The sequence below is a fragment of the Bemisia tabaci genome, chromosome 9 (genome assembly GCF_918797505.1).
Source record: "Bemisia tabaci chromosome 9, PGI_BMITA_v3".
NCBI lineage: Eukaryota > Metazoa > Arthropoda > Insecta > Hemiptera > Aleyrodidae > Bemisia > Bemisia tabaci.
In genome coordinates this window covers 26,731,842-26,749,904 of record NC_092801.1, presented here as the reverse complement: position 1 = coordinate 26,749,904, position 18,063 = coordinate 26,731,842, and the positions used below count along the sequence as shown (strand labels likewise).

The 18,063-nt window shown below is 35.7% G+C and overlaps 2 protein-coding genes across 2 annotated transcripts; one reads left to right on the top strand and one right to left on the bottom strand.

The window, feature by feature from the left end:
* Positions 1-549: 549 nt before the first annotated feature.
* On the bottom strand, positions 550-12,882 carry mRRF2 (mitochondrial ribosome recycling factor 2). Its single transcript, XM_019052442.2, has 12 exons — positions 12,493-12,882; positions 11,587-11,700; positions 10,586-10,738; positions 9,935-10,105; positions 7,731-7,999; positions 6,667-6,888; positions 5,995-6,126; positions 5,136-5,409; positions 4,225-4,371; positions 3,012-3,301; positions 2,648-2,794; positions 550-1,589 (listed from the first exon to the last, which is right to left on the bottom strand). Exons 1-12 carry the CDS (start codon positions 12,644-12,646, stop codon positions 1,422-1,424), a joined length of 2,241 nt encoding a protein of 746 aa, XP_018907987.2. The 5' UTR covers positions 12,647-12,882; the 3' UTR covers positions 550-1,421.
* Positions 12,883-12,998: 116 nt separating this feature from the next.
* Positions 12,999-17,638, top strand: SdhD (succinate dehydrogenase, subunit D). The gene is made up of 4 exons (XM_019052446.2): positions 12,999-13,199; positions 13,995-14,077; positions 15,036-15,238; positions 16,577-17,638. The coding sequence occupies exons 1-4, from the start codon at positions 13,154-13,156 to the stop codon at positions 16,752-16,754; spliced, it is 510 nt and encodes a 169-aa protein (XP_018907991.2). The 5' UTR covers positions 12,999-13,153; the 3' UTR covers positions 16,755-17,638.
* Positions 17,639-18,063: the final 425 nt, after the last annotated feature.

Genomic DNA, 18,063 nt, shown 5'->3' with positions numbered 1-18,063 from the left:
AAATCAAGTGATATTTGATGACGGACCTTTGTACAGGATTATTGAAAACTCATGTTTTGTAAATTATAAAATTTATTAAAATAAAATGTTTTCACTGAATACTGCAGTCGTTATTATACTTTGTATTTGACGTACTCAAAGCTTAGTTTTTAATCCTTGTGATCATCTACAAGAAAAGGGATCATTGAGGGGGGGGGGGGGGGGGCAAATTGCTCAGATAAGCAGATTTTTTCTAAGCTTAATTGAACGAATTCAGGCATTGACAGCATAGCTGCATTTCATTCATATTGCTTGTACTACTTCCTTGACTGATAACTAAACAACATAACACTTGAAAACGTTGTTTGACATTTTCCTTGATCATTAAGACATGCTCACAACATTTCAGGTGCGAATATTGCGTAGTTGCCTTTTGTAAAAATTAAACAAGTCAAAAAATTATGCCTTGTGAAATGTACTTGGGTTACTTCCTGAAAAACCTATTGAATCGTTTCAAATTAATCCAATTCTTAAGCTTCAGAGTTCAGGGTAAACAACTGAAATCATCGGTAACGTTTAATAAAAACTTTTATTCAACAAAAATGAAACAAGATTTGCGCAAGTATAAAAAAAGGGGAAATACAAACATGGGCTTATATATTTTCTCCCTATCTTAATTACTCTCTTTAAATTTTACATCTGTTAGTCTGTTATGACGAATCTCAGCAGAAACTTTGTAAGGTCTACCAAATATTAAAAAATGGGTCTGAAGAGGGAAGCAGAGAGGTTTGCGATCAGCACTAGAAGCCATTTATTTATTTGATACAATCTAAATTGTATAGAAAGAAAACATGTTAGAGTACCATTGGCAGCAACCTGGAGCACACAAATCAGGGCAGACGAACCATGAACGATTCCTCATCGGGACCCATTCTCTTATTTTTCAAATTGCCGCATTGCCTTTCAGGCTCTTCCCAAATTTTCCTCAACCTCCAGTCAATATTGTGCTGACAGCAAAGTTGGACGCACGGAGATATGGTGGTTTTAAAAAAAAATACAAAAAGTATGCTAATTAATACTGGAATTTCCACCAAACCAACAAAAAACTCACCTTTTTCGAGACGAAAAAATCAAGAATTTGAGAAAGAGGAATGTAGCCAATAGAATATAATTAGGTACAGCTTACCCTAGTTCGTAGTTATTGAAGGTTTTCTGAATAAAAATTAAAGAATTAGCGGCTTTTCAGTTCTGCTCTGCAAGAGAGCTTTCTTAAGGATGAATTTTCTGAATGATTCACTAAATCCATTTACATGAATCGGTTCTCCTTCACTTCCATGCAACCATTCAAAACGTCTGAAGTTACTGCCGATTGCTGCAAACAAAATTCATAGGCATCGTCTTAGCATGCCAAATTGATAGGTGTCATTTTATAAAAAACAGTCTCAAGGATAAAAACCGGTGATGTTTTTAATCGCTTCACCCTCTAACGTGGGATCCACCGGTAGGAAAGCCAAAAATTCCATGGTGAACGATGCTGTGCCGGACGTACTTATGCGCAATTCTCGGGAGAAACCAAGAAGCTGCGACAAAGCGACATTAGCTGTTATCGTCTGCAAAAAAAAAAAGAAAAAAAACTGTTTTTAATTGACTGAAGTAAGAGAGCATTGAAGAATCGGTCAAAGGTTGATCAAGTGAGTACAATATTACTACTATTTAAAGCAGTTGGTTCAAATTGAAACTGGCTGTGATGATGTAAACAATAGGGTTATCCATTTTGCTAGACGGAGAGAAGTAACGGAGTGGGACAAACGTTAAGTCTCTATAAAGAGAGGCTGTTTCTGTAACAAATGAGTTTGCCCGCGTTTAGTCATTTGAAGGCTACATTTGGGGGTAACTATTCAAGGTGTCTCGAATCGAAACTTGGAGGATCAATTTTCTGACTGATTAGACTATTTTTTTTCTATGAAATTTTATCATTTGAGCCAATTTGGATGGAGATATATTTTTTATATCCTCTAAACCTCCCGTACTTTTTTTTGTCAGTAGAAATGGATAAATCACATTAGAATAACACCCGACCCCATTTCATGAAATTTTGTTGATGAATGCGGCCTGCATTATTATATGTAAATTGAATCAGTGCAAATTTTCTGTAGAACATTTCTTCCAACAAAGTTTGTCTGATTGATTTTTTACCATACAAATTCAATATGAAATGAATAAGTGCAAAATAAAAATTGAAAAGGGACCAAAAACATTCTAAATCATGATTGTTTGAATAGAACATTTTTTTAGACGAAATCCTACAATTTTAGATATGCTTCACTCGTTGGACCAGCATGTTGTAAGACAAAAAACTATTGTTATACTGACTTTGGAGCAAAAAAACTGGACAAAGTGACCTGAAACCGGCTACACTTAAAAAAAAAAAAATAAAAATTTTCAGACCTTTAAGAGGCCACACTACCCCTTAAAATTGCTCAAATGAAAACATATTAAAAAACAAAATATGTAATCTTAATTCAGTCTTAAGAATCGATCTTCAAAGGTTTTGCTACTCAAGCCTTTCTGCAAATTAGAAACCGTGTATTGAAAAAATACCGACGCCCTAATCCATTGATAGTTGAGGGCTTGTCGGATAGATGTGAAAAAGCAATTCAACCCTTACCATAGTTCCTTTCCTTTCAGAGATATTGAGGATCTGTCCTCGCCGCTTTGACAACTCAGCCATTACTTTTGGTGATATAGTATTCGGAGCCATCACTTCAACGGTCATGATTGGTTCCAGTAAAGATGTGCCTGCCTCAGCTAATACCTAAAGAAATAAGGCGATGCAAAATCAGATTATGAAAAATTGACTGCAGAACCATACTACCTAGTTCCGTTTGATAGAAATATGTCCAATTACAATTAAACGCACATTATTTAGTTATTGAGCTAGCTTGAGTTAGTGAGGGCTTCAGAGGAAAATGAATTTTAGATCAAATACTGTGCAGACGGAGATGTTGTAATACTAAAAAAACACAACTCACTTTTTGAACACACTGAGCTGTTGCAGATGCTACGACTGACTCAGGAGTGCTCCTATGAGTTTCAAACCAATTCAACGTGAACTTAGCGTTCATGACAGGACATCCAACTTTTGGCCCGTGAAACATGGATGACTCGATTCCCCTCTTCATTGCTTTTAAATGTTGTTGTGTGAGAGTGCTCATTTTAGAAGCTAATTCTTGACTGCTTCGATCTAGTTTCAGAAGATCTTTGTTATCCGGTGGTGCTGGCTCGACAGACAGTGTAACTGAAACATTGTTAGCGTACTTTCCTGTGGAAGAAAACATTGCACACTTTAGTTACAAGCGCAAAATTGATTTTTGATACCAGAGCATTGAGGAAGGCTCCAAAGTCATTTTGGGAAATAAATCACCCAAAAATTATAAATTTGACCCGAGTCGTGGTGGTTTGAAGTTTGTAGTTTTGAAACTCAGTTCAAAAATCATATGAAAATTCCAATCTGCCAAGCTCATGCAGGGCTTAAAATTAACGCCGTCTGATAAAATTTTATGACCTCTGCTGGCAAAAAAAGAAATAAATGACATTTTTTTTTAAAGTTCCGATCTGCCAAACTCAGGGCTTAAAATTAACGCAGTCTGATAAAACTTTACTACCTATGCTGGCAAAAAATGAAATAAACCATTTGCAAGTTATGCTTAAAGGCACTGACAAAATCAAACCAACATCTCAAAAATAGATTTTTTGACCCAATGGGTCAGTGGGATGCATTTTTTTTATTCCTTTTCTGAAAGTACGGAATGAACTAAGCTTCTAGGAATTTTTTTAATCCTAAATGGCAAAGGAGTCCCGTTTTGAAAATGCTAATAATAGGACCCATTTGAAGCAATACCTATTTTTGGCGAGCTCTGATGACATAGCCAAGCCCGGGAAACGGAGTTTGCTGATTGGTTGAACTTACTAGCTTCCGGCATCACCTTGCTAGGTCCACTTAACTGTCAGCTTTGGATTGGTCGGACTGTGAATAAATTTTTCTCCCCTTAGAGATGATTCTTTGAAATTTTTAATGAAAAGCCGAAGAAAAATCACAAAAATTTAGGCACTGTTAATGGTCATAACAAAGTTGAAAATCATGGAAAAATTTGGACAAACAGCTTCACCATAGATATGGTTTTCCAGTTTTGTGTTTCGAGTATTTTTTTTACTTTTCTTAAAATCATTGTTTTTAAAACATACCTACGGCAACTTTTGACTCATGAGTGATTTTAGCTCTTCCGACAACGGATTCTCTATAAGCAATTTGCAATGGACCCACATCTGCTTCAATTTTATAATCACTTCTAATTCTATCTTTGACGATTTCCAAGTGTAATTCGCCCATTCCTAAAAACAATTGGAGAAAAAATGACATTTCAATATCAATATAAAAAACTTAATGGTTCAGTTTTAGATACAGCAAAAATCGGGATGCAAGTTCCTTTATGAGTGCATTCGATAGCTACAGTCGAAAAAGCTTGCCTCGAATTGTGGCATTACAAATATTTGCTCATATTTTATTTTCTTCAAATATAGGTAACTAACAATTTTGGTGAAAATTTTCTGTAAATTTTCTTCATTTATTTTAAAATATTCTCAGAAATTTTTAAGAATATATTTCAGTTACTTTTCTTTTGAAAAAAAAAAAAAAAATTAATGTGAGTTTTTTAAACGTTGCTAATTGATGATCCATGGCTATGGCTAAGGTGCAAAATCACGGATTATGATTTGCGACGTTGCAGATTTCCAGTCATACTTTATTTTTCCTTTGGAAAACCTTTCAATGTAATTTCTCGTAAACTTCCTCGACTTTTCTTCTCTATTAACAGAATTTTCTGCATAAAAATCAGACTATGCAGTTGACTTGCTCCTCTTTGATAAAAAATAAGGGGCAAAAATTATGAAACAGTGCAATAAAGATACGTGATTTCACACTTCGGCTATCGATGGATATTTTACGACTTTAGCCTTCAATATTATGAACGAGCCAGAATTTTGAAATTGAACAGTATTTTTATTTACAAGGACTTTTCTATGATAATCCTGTGGTGAGAGTGGAATATTTTCAGTTTTGGATGTTTATTCGGATGGAAACGTGATTCTTTTCATACCTCCAAGAATCGTTTGACCAGTGTCTGGATCAGTAGTGACTCTCAAACCTGGGTCTTCCCTCTTGAGATTTTCTAAGGCTAGTTCGAATGCATTTTGTACCGATAACGAGGGTGCTTCGATCGTGCAGAAGAACACAGGATCAGGAATGATGACATCTCCTCCTAATAATTGGTACGCTTCTTTTTCAGAAATTCTCTTCTTCTTTGCTAGGGTTGCGCTCAAGTCTCGGACGCAATTCTGACTAGAACTTATGTAATCACCACTTTTTGTATCCTACAAGCCAAAAATATAACATTTGTGACCACTGACCGGCAAAGAGACCCTAGCCCAAAAACACTTAAAATTCAATTATTGATAGCAGAGCTGGAAGATAAATTTTACAAAAATATCAACCAAGAATTGAGTAATGTCAGTTCAAATTTTACTCTTCAAAGGCTGTAGATTTTGAGAAAAAGAAATTTAAAGCTCTAATGTGCCATGTTCAGTTTATAATATTGCCCGCTTATTATGAAACTTTCACGCTCTATTTTATAAATAATCCCCTAAGTGTAATTAAACGTTTACAAAAGAGATCGATCCTATCCATCAGTGTCGTGGGACAAAAGAAACCCACCGCAATGATAAAACCCTGTATTAGATAACGGACGTTTTCGCATGCGTCGATTCAATTAAGGTGTTCAGAGCCAAAGCTGTTTTTTTCCAGTGTGTCAACTTTATACTTAAGATATTATAGCTTGGAGGGATGTTTTACAAACACTTTGGTACTAAAGCGACCAAGTTTTAGTACAAGTATTTTGAGTACAAACTAAGTGCTACATAATGAGTCATGAAAAGAAAGATAAAGAAATTCTGCCTAACCTTCAAACCAGTCACTGCTGCAACATTGCCAGCCGTAACAGTATTGACTTCTTCATAATCATCAGCGTAAGCTATCATCACATTCTTTATTTGTTCGCTAGATTCAGCACGAAGATTGAAGATCTTCTGGTTCTGTAAAGGAAAAAACATTATAGAACATAAGCTTGTCTCTAATTAGTTTTTAAAAATATCAACCGAAAATCATATGTGCTGCGTAAACAATGCAATTGTTCGTACCGGATATTAGTTAGCCCTTTCTATGAGCTGAAAATAACAATACAGGAGGAATATTATGAGAAAATGACCAGTCTTAAAAAGGAGATGAGATGTTATAAAATGATCGATAATTAATCGTTCATTACAAAGAGAAAATTGCCCCACTAGTGGTTTATTGCATTTCACAGGTAGTTTCTTCTTGGCATCATTTAGGAAAAGTATCTTTATAGAGAGTGTATCGCCTTTAGGAGGGTAAATGGGGCTTCTTTTGATTGGCTCTGCTATCATGGGCTCTTTTTTGATCTCTTAAGACCCAAAAATGGCAGATTTTGGAGGCGCAATTATGCTAGGATAACTATGAATGTGATTTAATTCGCCCTTAGTCCCTTGGAATTTTACTTCAATTAAGTAAGCCGATGATGAATGATAGCCAAAAATCAGGATCATTCAATTTACCTTTTCTAGTTTGCCACTGTAGATCCTAAAAAAAGTTATGGGTCCTTTCATTTTATCGTGCATGATTTTGAAAACACGGGCGTACAAGTTGTGACCGAAGAGATTCAGAATATCTGCATCGTGTCGATCTAGAGGGGATGGGAGGTACTGCACAACAGCATCCATCAATTTCTGAACACCTACATTTTTGTATGCACTTCCACACAAAACAGGAACGGCTTTCTGAAACAGAAAATGAGCATTGCAGTTTTTGAAAATTCTGGCATCAAGGAAATATTAAAAAAATTTGATATTGAAATTTGATTATTCGATTCTCTTGAACTAAAAAGAAGACTGACTGCAATTGGCTAAAACAAAGTGCATACAGTTTTATGAGTGTACAACATAGAGGAAATTTTATCTCTAAAGAGTGCATTATAAGTTTTTACAGGGACTGTTTGCAAAATATATACTGCTCCAAATTGGATTTTTTGACTCCCTCTTTCCTCTGGTGATGCCTCGTGACACAGAAAGAAAGTTACATATCGCTTTGTTAAACCCCCACACATAAACTTTTTGTGATAAACTTTGGATGAAAAATTAACCACTTGCATACATTTTACACCTTGGATTTCTGATAAAATGTGCACGCAGCGCCCATTTTACTGTTACATGACGCATTCCTGAACTTCCCCTGTGACACACCTGTAACACGTTTCTACTTTCGAAGCTGATTTTTAAAAATTAAAGATATTCTCAAATTCACTTATATTTTCAATATTTCCTAGATTTCACTTATAAAGTAAACCAGTTAAATATTCTTTACCGTCTCAATTAAAGCTGGCAAAATAAGTAAAACCTTACAGCATTTCAAAATCTCAGTTGGTGGAATCAATACATATTTATATTTAATTATTTCATAATACATAAAAACAAATTTGCTGTAAATTTACAATTTAAATAGAAAAAAGGCTGTAACACAGGCTCAGACCTCCCCTTCCTTCCTAGAGCATCACTTATTTTATGATAGGTCCCGAACAAGTTGGCATGACTGATAAAAACATTAATCATATGAAAATCTTTACCCGCTGAATAGTGACTCTGCGTACAGCTTCAGTCAACTCCTTGCTTGAGATGCCATCCAACGAGTCTGAGGTGATTACAAAATCAGCAATGTTATCATCAATATCAGCGAGGGCGCTGGTTAAACGGTTACGAGCTTCTTTCGCGCTTTCCCATGCTACTCCGTCTACCTCAGTCAGTTGTTTCTCCATGACGTCCTCTCCTTGCTCACCAATGAACTTGAATTCCTTCATGTCAATTATGTCAATCAATCCTGATAATTTGTCCTTAACTGTCCAACAATTAAGAGGAACATTTAAAACTAGTAAAATGGTTCTTTGAAAACATGGGCGTAATCTTTCCCACCCTGAGACTCATTATCTTCTTTACGCTATATCCATATGCGTCGATGTTGAGAAGATTGATTCATACGTAGTTCCATTTATGAATCAAGCATACAGAGATGCAAAAAGATCATAGACTTCTCATTTTCCAAATTGTTCTTCTCATTGTGAAAGCCTTTCTTCTTAGAAAATTTCTGAGTGAAGACCTGTTTTCCGCTCTTATAAAACAAAGGACCCCGCACACCTCTTATGGGAAGCTGCACCACGACCGATTGCCTTCTGACTTATGTCATTCGATTCTCCTCAAGATGCTGATCAAAAGTTATATTTGCGCCAACTTTCTACGATGCACCGTTTTCGCAAAAAGATTCAATTATTTGGCGATAAAAAGCCAGAGAGATTCTTCATTTAAGTTCCTGATTGACAAGCGGCTGTGTGTCAACAAGGAAATCATGCGAACTCCCGCACCGAGCGGCAGTCTTATCTTGGATTCCGTGCGCCGTTTTGCTCGACCATTCAAATCAGATTCTCGAGGAGCATAAGAACAGGAAAATCTGAACGTATACCAGGCGAGTGCGAGAGGGAGACAGCCCCTGAGTCGGCAGGTACAGATAAGAAGACGGACACGCACTACGTTTTTTCCTTATTTACATCGGGCCTGTCCTCAAATGCTTTGTTCTTTTTTATTCATAGTCGCCGAATAATTGAATCTTCTCTTAGGTCTTTTTGCAAAAACGGTGCATCGTAGAAAGTTGGTGCAAATATAACTTTTGATCAGCATCTTGAGGAGAATCGAATGACATAAGTCAGAAGGCAATCGGTCGTGGTGCAGCTTCCCATAAGAGGTGTGCAGGGTCCTTTCCACAATAATTGTGGAAAGGACTAAAGTTGCTAAATTATTTAGCAAGAAATAAATGACTTTGACTGTTGACTAGTTTTACATAAAACATGCCATTTCCACCTTGATTTTGCGTTAACGACACAATTTTTACACTAAGATTCATCTAAACTTGGTTCCGAGACTTTCCCATTTTCACACACAACTGGTAACAACCCATCGGTTGCATCGTCAAAAACCAGTGCAAGCATTGAATTTTTAATTTAGAAATTATGGGATGAAAATGGATCAAAAGCTCATGATAAAACAAATAATGACATTGGCTAAATCTAAACTGCTGTTTTAAGGGAGAGAATCCCATGAACATCTCAATTTACCAAGTTTTTCAGATAGAATGCTGATTCCTGGAGAAAATTGTACATAATATTTTCTCTAGATTTGAGGTGATTTTTACAATTGTAATTTGACTAAATTAACAGAAAAACAATGAATACCACCAAGTTTGACCAGATAAAAAGAACTTTAGAGTTTCATTAATCTATAACCCTCAATGTTAAGAGGAAAGTGAAATGACTATTATCAAGTTTAAAATATTTTTTCTTGACCTTTAATTTTTATTTAAGGAAAATTTAAGATCAGTTGAATTCAAAATCTCTTAATTCGTTTTTAGCAAAAATGCGACTTGATGGATTTCCGTTAAATTTGGTCCAATTTAATCTAGTGTAACTGAAATATTTTGAGGAACAGGTTTGAGAGATTTCTCGGATATGAGTATTTTACAAGGAGAAATTTAGTGATGTTTGGATGATCATGCAATAGCTTTCTTTGCCAGTGAAATGATAATCTACATGCCATCGATTACAAAACTCGCAAGTAACTAGTTGAGTAAGTAAGTTATTTTTGTGTCTGATATGAAACTTGATTTGAAAAATATTTTTCCTATTCCGCAGAAATACATGCAAAGTATTTAACTTGACAGCAAGAAGTAATTTTTATAGACAGTTTTTGATGTTCAGTGGATCCGCCTACTATTTTGTAAACTCACCTCTGACAGGAATTTGAAGTAGTAAAGGGGTAACCTCTAATTTTTGTATGAGACCTTGCAGGCATAGTTTCAGATTTGCATCTGCTCTATCCATTTTATTCGCGAAAACGATGCATGGAATTTTGTAATTCTGCGCCTGCCGCCATACTGTCAAAGTTTGCGCTTCAACTCCTGAAAATAAGATGATTCACAGTAAAAAATTTACAGACATTCAAAGATTTTTCCTATCAGCCGATAAAATAAAAATACCGGAAGTGTAGGAAGTTTTACAATGCTGATTGTTTGCCATGATCCTGCCTTTCTGCCCTGCAGCGTTATTTCCAATTTGCCTCATGGCAAATTGTTTGGTTCTACTGCAAAATGCCCAAAATCAAAGTAAAATGTGCAAGTTGCCTTATTTTATTTTTAAAGTATTGAACAAAAGAAAAATAGTCACCATTTTATAAAATTGCTGTACCACCCAAGATTTGTCTTGCATTTGCCATGATTTGACCATTGCAAGATCAGGAAATTCTGCTTCCTCTTAAACTGCAACGTCTTCATGTTAAAAATTCAAACAAAATTATCGAGGGAAAACTTATTTCCAATAGAGTATTGATCAAACTTTTATGTTCATGGAAAGACAAATATTTTAAAAATATAAAATGAGACCTGAAGATGAGTCAAGGACAACCACCCCTCCATCCATTACTGCCAAAGACTGCTCGACTTCTGTTGTAAAGTCGATGTGACCAGGGGTGTCAACCAAGTTAATTTGGTGATCGGACCATGGAAATGTGACAGCAGCTGATGTAATTGTAATTCCTGGAAAAGAGAAACATATCTATGAAAAGACCTTGAAGGCAGGAAAAAATCCTAGATGTGATATCGCCTACATTTAAAAGCGATTATAGAGGAGGGTCTTAAGTGATTCAAAGAAAACGGAACATTTCTTTTCCAGATGAAATTCACATTTTGGAAATTTCGGCATATTGCACTGAAAACATCGAACTTCACTTTCGCAATTCAGAATTTTTCTTCTCCTTAGAGTCCATAATTCTTGGGGGCAATCAAATCCTCCACTTTCACCTACCTTTTTTGGGGTTTAGGAGGATTTCAGCAAACAGTCTCATGATAGAGGCTTTATAAAGTAGGGTTCAGTGCAATGCTCAACTATGACATTCAGAGGATGGCGAGCAGCTGATGGAAATGGTTTCTTGATCTGATAAAATGCTTTGGGAATGGTAATCTGATAAAAGGTTTTTTTAGTTCGCATCTTTTTCCTAGTTTTCAGCGCAAAATGGTCAAAAACACAAAAAACAAGCACTTATTGACCTTTCCTCTGATGAAAAAAATTCCTAAGGAAAGTAGTAATGTTGGCACTACATTGCATTAAATTTTTTTTCAGCAGAGTATTATGAAGCTCTGTACAAAGAATCTAATGCCGAGTGAATAACTGAATCAATGTTGGCTATTTTCAGTTGAGCTCCAGTTCACATACATTTTGAGACACTTCATTGTTTGTACCAAAATGTACTCCTCCCTTTTCGAAAATACTGATTTGACTCCCTTCAAACAGAGTCATTTTTGCTAGAAGTCTGCTAGGGAAATATGAGGGACGAAAACTCCCTGTTCCAAAAATTCTAAAAGTACCGACAGATTTATTATTTTACCTCTTTTACGTTCTTGCTCCAGATAGTCTGTGACTGTGTTACCGTGGTGTACCTCACCCATGGCTCGAATCTTTCCTGAGTAAAACAGCATTCTCTCAGTGGTAGTAGTTTTACCTGAGGAGAAAAAACCCCCAAAAACAAGTGATTAGTTTATATTTAAACTAATTTCCACAGAAATAATTTCATCTCGACTCACAACTTGATTGTGAGATGACAGCATATTGATTTAATTTCATTCATTACATTTTAGTACAGGTATGTTACAAGCATTGCTTTTGTGGGTTGAAGATACATGTCTTGCTGAGTTACGTTCAACTATGATGTAATCAGCAATTTAACCTACAGGCAATAATATAACTGCATTTTTAAGATACTGCATCATTAAAATATTGTTTGAAATTTATAATGAACCATTAGATACGGTACAAAATCATGCACCCAAATATATGTTTTCTCACCAATATTTCGTGCAAAATACATTGTGCACATCAAAATTTAGCACATCAGACGTATACGCGTATGTAATTTAGCGTATACACATGAGTCAGAAAAGAGCATTTTCTTTATTTGGGTCATTCAAATTTTCAGTCGGCCAAAAATCGGAGGTCAACGGGACTACAAAGAAATTGAAACGTTCTTCAAGATTAAATTTTATGCTCAGTTGGCTGAACTGAAAAAAAAAACCCCACCAATTTCTCACTTGTAAGGAGAGAAATTTGGACAAGGAAACACGTTTACCTATCTTGTGGTGTTTCGATCTTGCCCTGTCTGGAAGTCCATTGTTGTTGCTTTTAATTTTCATGTTCAAGATGAGTCCATGACAACTTGTGATGTAGAGCTTTGTAATTTGAATACTTCAAGGTTTTTTTTTCTTTTTAAGGCTGATGTTTAATTAGAATTCCTTACCTGCATCAATGTGCGCCAGTACTCCAATGTTGCGGATATGTTTGATATCAAATTTGGATTTAGTAGCTGCATATCGGAAAGCAAAGTAGATTGTAGGTGTTTTATACATGGACCAAGAGACATTGTAAGCTTTGAAAATTTGCCTAAATAACATGGTCTAACGTGGTAAAATTGTACTTTTCCTCCCACAGGAGAGACTCATAGCACTATGAAACACCGCAAGAAATAATTTTCCTCTGCAGCAATGTTGATGACAGCATTTTATATGCACTTAAAGCTGTTAAGGGTAAAATTGAAAACTATTAGAGAAGAATTAGATTAAAAGGAACTACTTATAAATACGGAAAATAAAATAAAATCGACTTGTGAGAATTGGAAGTACATACATGCACACATAAACATAACCTCAATCCGTACCTCACTCTGATTTCAGTTTGCCTCTATCAATAGCGAAAAAGTTCCCATTCACAATATCTCAGAGGGATTTTAGCGATGACAAATTTTTGTCCTTGAATAAAAAGGGTAAAAAAATTGCGAGGTTAGAAATTTTATCGTAGGTTAAGGTCTTATCAGAAGTGTTTTATTTGATAAAATAGCAAGTTTACTAATTGTCTTGCGTGGTGTTCAGTTTGATCAAGTTTTACCTGCTAATTAGCAAAAAATGAGTCTCTCCTGTCTCATGCGAAGAACCGCTATCAACCTGTTTGGTAAGAAAATTTCATTTCAATTAATTAAAATCACACCTGCCGCTTCGGTAAAAGTTTTTTGCTCGATTAACAAATGAAATTCCTTCTCCAGCCCGGAAAGTTGACGCCGCCTGTCATTATTTATTGCACTCATAAGAATGCCATCGCGAATTTTGCTTGGTCACTGGGTTACGTCGATTGATAACCCTCTTTGATGCCCTATATCTCGTATGAGCTAACAACTGCTTTGCTCCTGGCTAAACCATTTCATATTATTGGGGGAAAGTGTTTTCGGAATTGTCGACAGGAATTTTCTTTACATCAGGGTCTGCCAGATACACATCACATTGCTTTATCATGCTTGCCTGCATGATTGAGGCTCTGAACGCGAAGCATTCCCTTGATTGCTTACTGCCCTACATCATGCAGTGATTAATGGAATTTTCTTGAGTTTTAGCCAGAAATTCCTAAAATTTGCCCTGGTTTTGAGGAATTGACAATCCATACTTCAGTCGCGCTGAAAGTGTTGTCAAAGTCTGTGATGTTTCACCCCCTTCGCCAATATCTCATCATTTTTTCTTTTTTCATGAAGGTTTTAGGATGTAGTAAACATTTTAAGTGTCTTTGATATTGGGTAAATAAAGTCCTATTACACCAGGCAGGTGTTATGCTTTGCTGAGGGAACCAAACTTGATTCAAGCTTTCAAAGTTGCATGTGCAGTATGTTAGAATGTCAATGTTTCAAGTGAAGTCTGACCTTGACATGATTTCTTGTCTATTTCAACCATGTTATTTACCTTGATTTTGATGTTACAGATAATCATGGGCACTCACTCCTTCGAGCAACCATTTCGCCTGCCTTAGCCAACAATAGTCTTCTTCAACAGAAGAATGGCTCTGTAAGTGCACAATCATAATCCATCTGTAAATCCATGTATTCAATCAATTTTTCCTGTAAGTTAAGGACTTTCAGGTTTTGACAACTTTCCGCAAAGGTGTCAGTTTTTGCAATTTTTTTTGCATTCAAAATGAAGAGCTCTAAAGTGTTTGAACTTTTGTTACAAATGTAAAAATTTGGTTAAAAGAAAAATAAAATCTTGCAGAAAAAATGATGTTTTGGTCCAAATTTTGCTCCGGCAATGTTTGGTCAACTGCTTTTACCGTCCCAAGAAATATTTTCCTCGGATGACGGCTCTGTAAAACTTTTTTAATTTAACCACCTTACCAATGCAAAAAATTAGCAACAATCTTGAACTCGCGGCAAACAATTCCTCAATATCTTTGGAAATAGACAATTTTTGGCAGAAAGGAGGATTTAGAACCAAGCACATCCTACTGAGGCAAATAAAAGGATGATTAATATTCTGATGAGAACTATTGCATTTCTGTGGTTTTTTTTTTTTTTTTTTTGTTTAAACGGAAGTGAAAATCTGCTTTCTCCCGCACTGGATTGAGGGGGAACCGAAGTGCCCCCAGATCCGGCGAGCCCCGGGGGGGTTTTCCAGGCCCACTCCCAGGTACCAGATACCAATCGCGGCCCGGTCCGAGTGGAACGTCCCCGGGCATCGCTGTCCGGGGACCTCGGTCCGGGAGTGTGAATGGTGTCCGGGGACCTCGGTCCGGGAGTGTGAATGGCCATTTCTGTGGTGCAACTTAATTTTCAGAACTTATATTTTGAGTATTAATGAATCTTTTTGGAAAATTGATGTGTTGAAAAATATGAACACTGCCAAGGACAGAACCTTCAAGTCTCCTCAAAAGTCACAAAAAGAAAATAAGAAGGAGAAATTTTGACAAAGTGATTTTACCCATAGAAAAAGAAGCTCTCCTCATAATTTTCCCTGAAAATTTTTCCAGAGTCTGTCAGTTTCTAAAACTGCTGTAACCCGTTTTTCAACGAGCAGTGTTCGTTTGTCAGCGCACGGTGATCACTCCAAACTGTGGACTGTTGAACGAGTGGTCTCAGCTCTTCTTCTTCCTGTAGTTCCTGCGGCGTTCATTGCACCCAATTTCGGCACTGAAAGCATGCTCGCCATTTTGATGGTTATGCACACACATTGGTGAGTGATTCAATGTTTTTAATGTCAGATAAAATGTCAGACCTAACTTTTCTCTCCGCAAGTCCCTCTTCAAATAAGAAAATGAATTCTTGTTGCAGGCAAGTAGTCAAATCAGGTATTTTACCAAATGTCTAGGTAGATAGTCAAATTTTAATAGTTTACAAAGTCTTGTATGTTTTTGACAAGGAACTTCAGAGTTTTCAATGTTTTGAATGTAAAAATTCATAAAATCTTGAATGTTACTTTTCAAATGTTCCTCATATATTTTAACTGTCAATGTTTTAAAAATTCTTTATTTAATGACATGCTGAATAATCCCCAGATAGAAGCTCATCAAAGAACTAGATCCAATGTACCTATTTCAAATTGTACAATGTCAATCTTCAGAGAAATTTCTCTTATAGATGAGCAAATAATTATTGTGTTTAAAATTAGCGAAAGGATCAGAATTTCAAAGTAAGCAAGAACATTTGATTATTCGCCCAGGCATTCGACAAAGTCCTTGATTCGACTACTTGCCTTTGACTTATCCTTGAGTTCTTTAACAGAGAGTTGAAATTGTGGCAAAGGATTATTTGAGATTTCTTATTTCTGAAAATTTTTGGAAAAAGCCAACTGATGTAATTTGACTCAATTTTACTTCTAGTATCGAGAATGAGGAAAAATATTAAAAAATGATGGTGTGGTTTAATGAGTGAGTTTAATTGAGTCCCTTCTAAAGGTCAAATTTGTGATAGTAAGATAAAATAGTTGAAAACCAAGAAAAAGGAACGTAGAGAATGAAACATCAGGATTGTATGGTCTCAGAAAATTCAGCAACAAAAGAAACTCCATAAAAGAAACCAGTAATTTAAGAATGAAATAATCACGATCTTTAAAAAAGAAAACAAAAAAGAATTGGGAAAAAATTACAGGATTTTTCAAAACAAAAGAATATTTGTACTTTCATAACTAGTGTATGCTCTGGATAGCATTTCTCCCTGGTATAACTGTCGAGAGTAACTAGATTTCAGGGTTCCAAAATGTGTGCTCTGTTTCTGTCTTTTCAAAAAAAAATTACTCTAAATTTTTTCATCAACCTCTCACAGAATAATCTTGAAACAGGGAGGAAACTTCAGATTAAATGTCCTGTGTTAGCGATGACAGGACATCCTTTGAAAAAGTAAGGGACAACAAGAAATTTGTGATGTTGCAAATCAAGGTACAAATTTCCCTAGCTCCAGCGTCACCTGTTGTTTAAAGTTGTTAAGGTTTTGTGTTATTTTAAAATACCTTTCTTATTTTATTTATTTGAAACATTTTCAAGACTTAATTTTTATACATGATTTTTTCCCCCAGGGGCATAGAAGCAATTGTTATTGACTACGTAAGGGCAAGCATCTTCGGACCTGTCATCCCGAAAATCGGAGTGGGTCTCGTGTATGTGTTCTCTGTGGCCGTTTTAGCTGGTCTGCTCAATGTAATATGCAACGACATCGGAATTGTAGGATCACTAAAACTGCTCTGGAGTGTATGAACAACGTAACCGGAGGCACTTGTACATTAATTTGTTGTTGATTCAGTATTCTTATTTCAATCCTGTACCATTGATTGGCAGGAATTTGAAACTAAAGGAGGCATAGTTTCAAGTTTATTTTCGTAGGAAGCATGATCATGCTTTCGATTAGTCTAAAATTCCGCTGAGTGAGTGTAAATATAGTCTACAAGACTATAATTTATCAAGAACTCTGCACTTTTTAGTCAAATTTAGGTTTTTTTGGTTTTTATTGGGCGTGTAAAATGTTCAAGTAACATTATTAGTTCCTCAAAATTTTGTTTAAGTGTTACCTAAATTTTTTCAAAATTTCATCTCACTCAGAATTTACTTTTAAACCTGTCCTCTCTCAAATGAGAAGTAATTCAATTGTATGAGCATCAGATCCCTATGTTTGAAATGTACCTGAACTGTCTTTTCCTTTGCCTCTCAGATGATAATTATCAGAGAACAAAGATTTGAAAGACGTAACTTATGATCAACTTAATAAATTAAAAGTCCTCTATGAGACGCAATTTTTTCCCTTTTGTTCAAACTCCGTCTTGAATGTTAATTTTTGTCACAAGAGATTGAAGTTTTAGTAAAAAAATGTAAGAAGTATGTACAGAATCATTACTACAGAGATAAGATGATTGTCTCATTTTTTGACTATTATTAGGTAAACAACCGTAAGTCTATCATAAGTTCTGTCGTTGAAAACGAGTAATGTCAATCTTAGTCAGAATTTTACCATCTGTCCCATGTGATTAACTGATTAATGTAAGGTCTCAACGACATTGTAGTTTAACTCGTGTTGTTTTAGAGTTTAGTGAAGCTTTGCATCAAAGCTCAGCTTGAAAATTAAACAATCTTTATCTGCCTTTGAATCTATACGTTTTTACTTTTTTCCTCGCACCGTTTTGAGGTTAAGGTTTCTTTGTTCTTTTCTCCCTCACGATTTGTGACCGTTATTTAGAAAAAACTTGAAATTTAGTCATTGGTAATTTTCCTCTTCTTCTTTTCTGACTAGGGCATAGAGAATCACTTGGACTACGTTCAGGAATTAGGAACTATAATTTTTGGCTCATTCCGAAAAACACTTATGTGCATAAGGAAACTAACGGTATACATACATTGTTTCTAACCTACGCCAGGAATTGTAGTTCCAAATTGCAAAATGTGGTCCAGCTGTCAATATTACCGACTTTTAAAAACTAACTTCTATCTCTCTATCTGTGAATAGATTGAGAGATGCCAGCTTCCGGAGGATCTCTACCATGACAGATTTTTGTGGCGGGTAGGCACTGCAGAG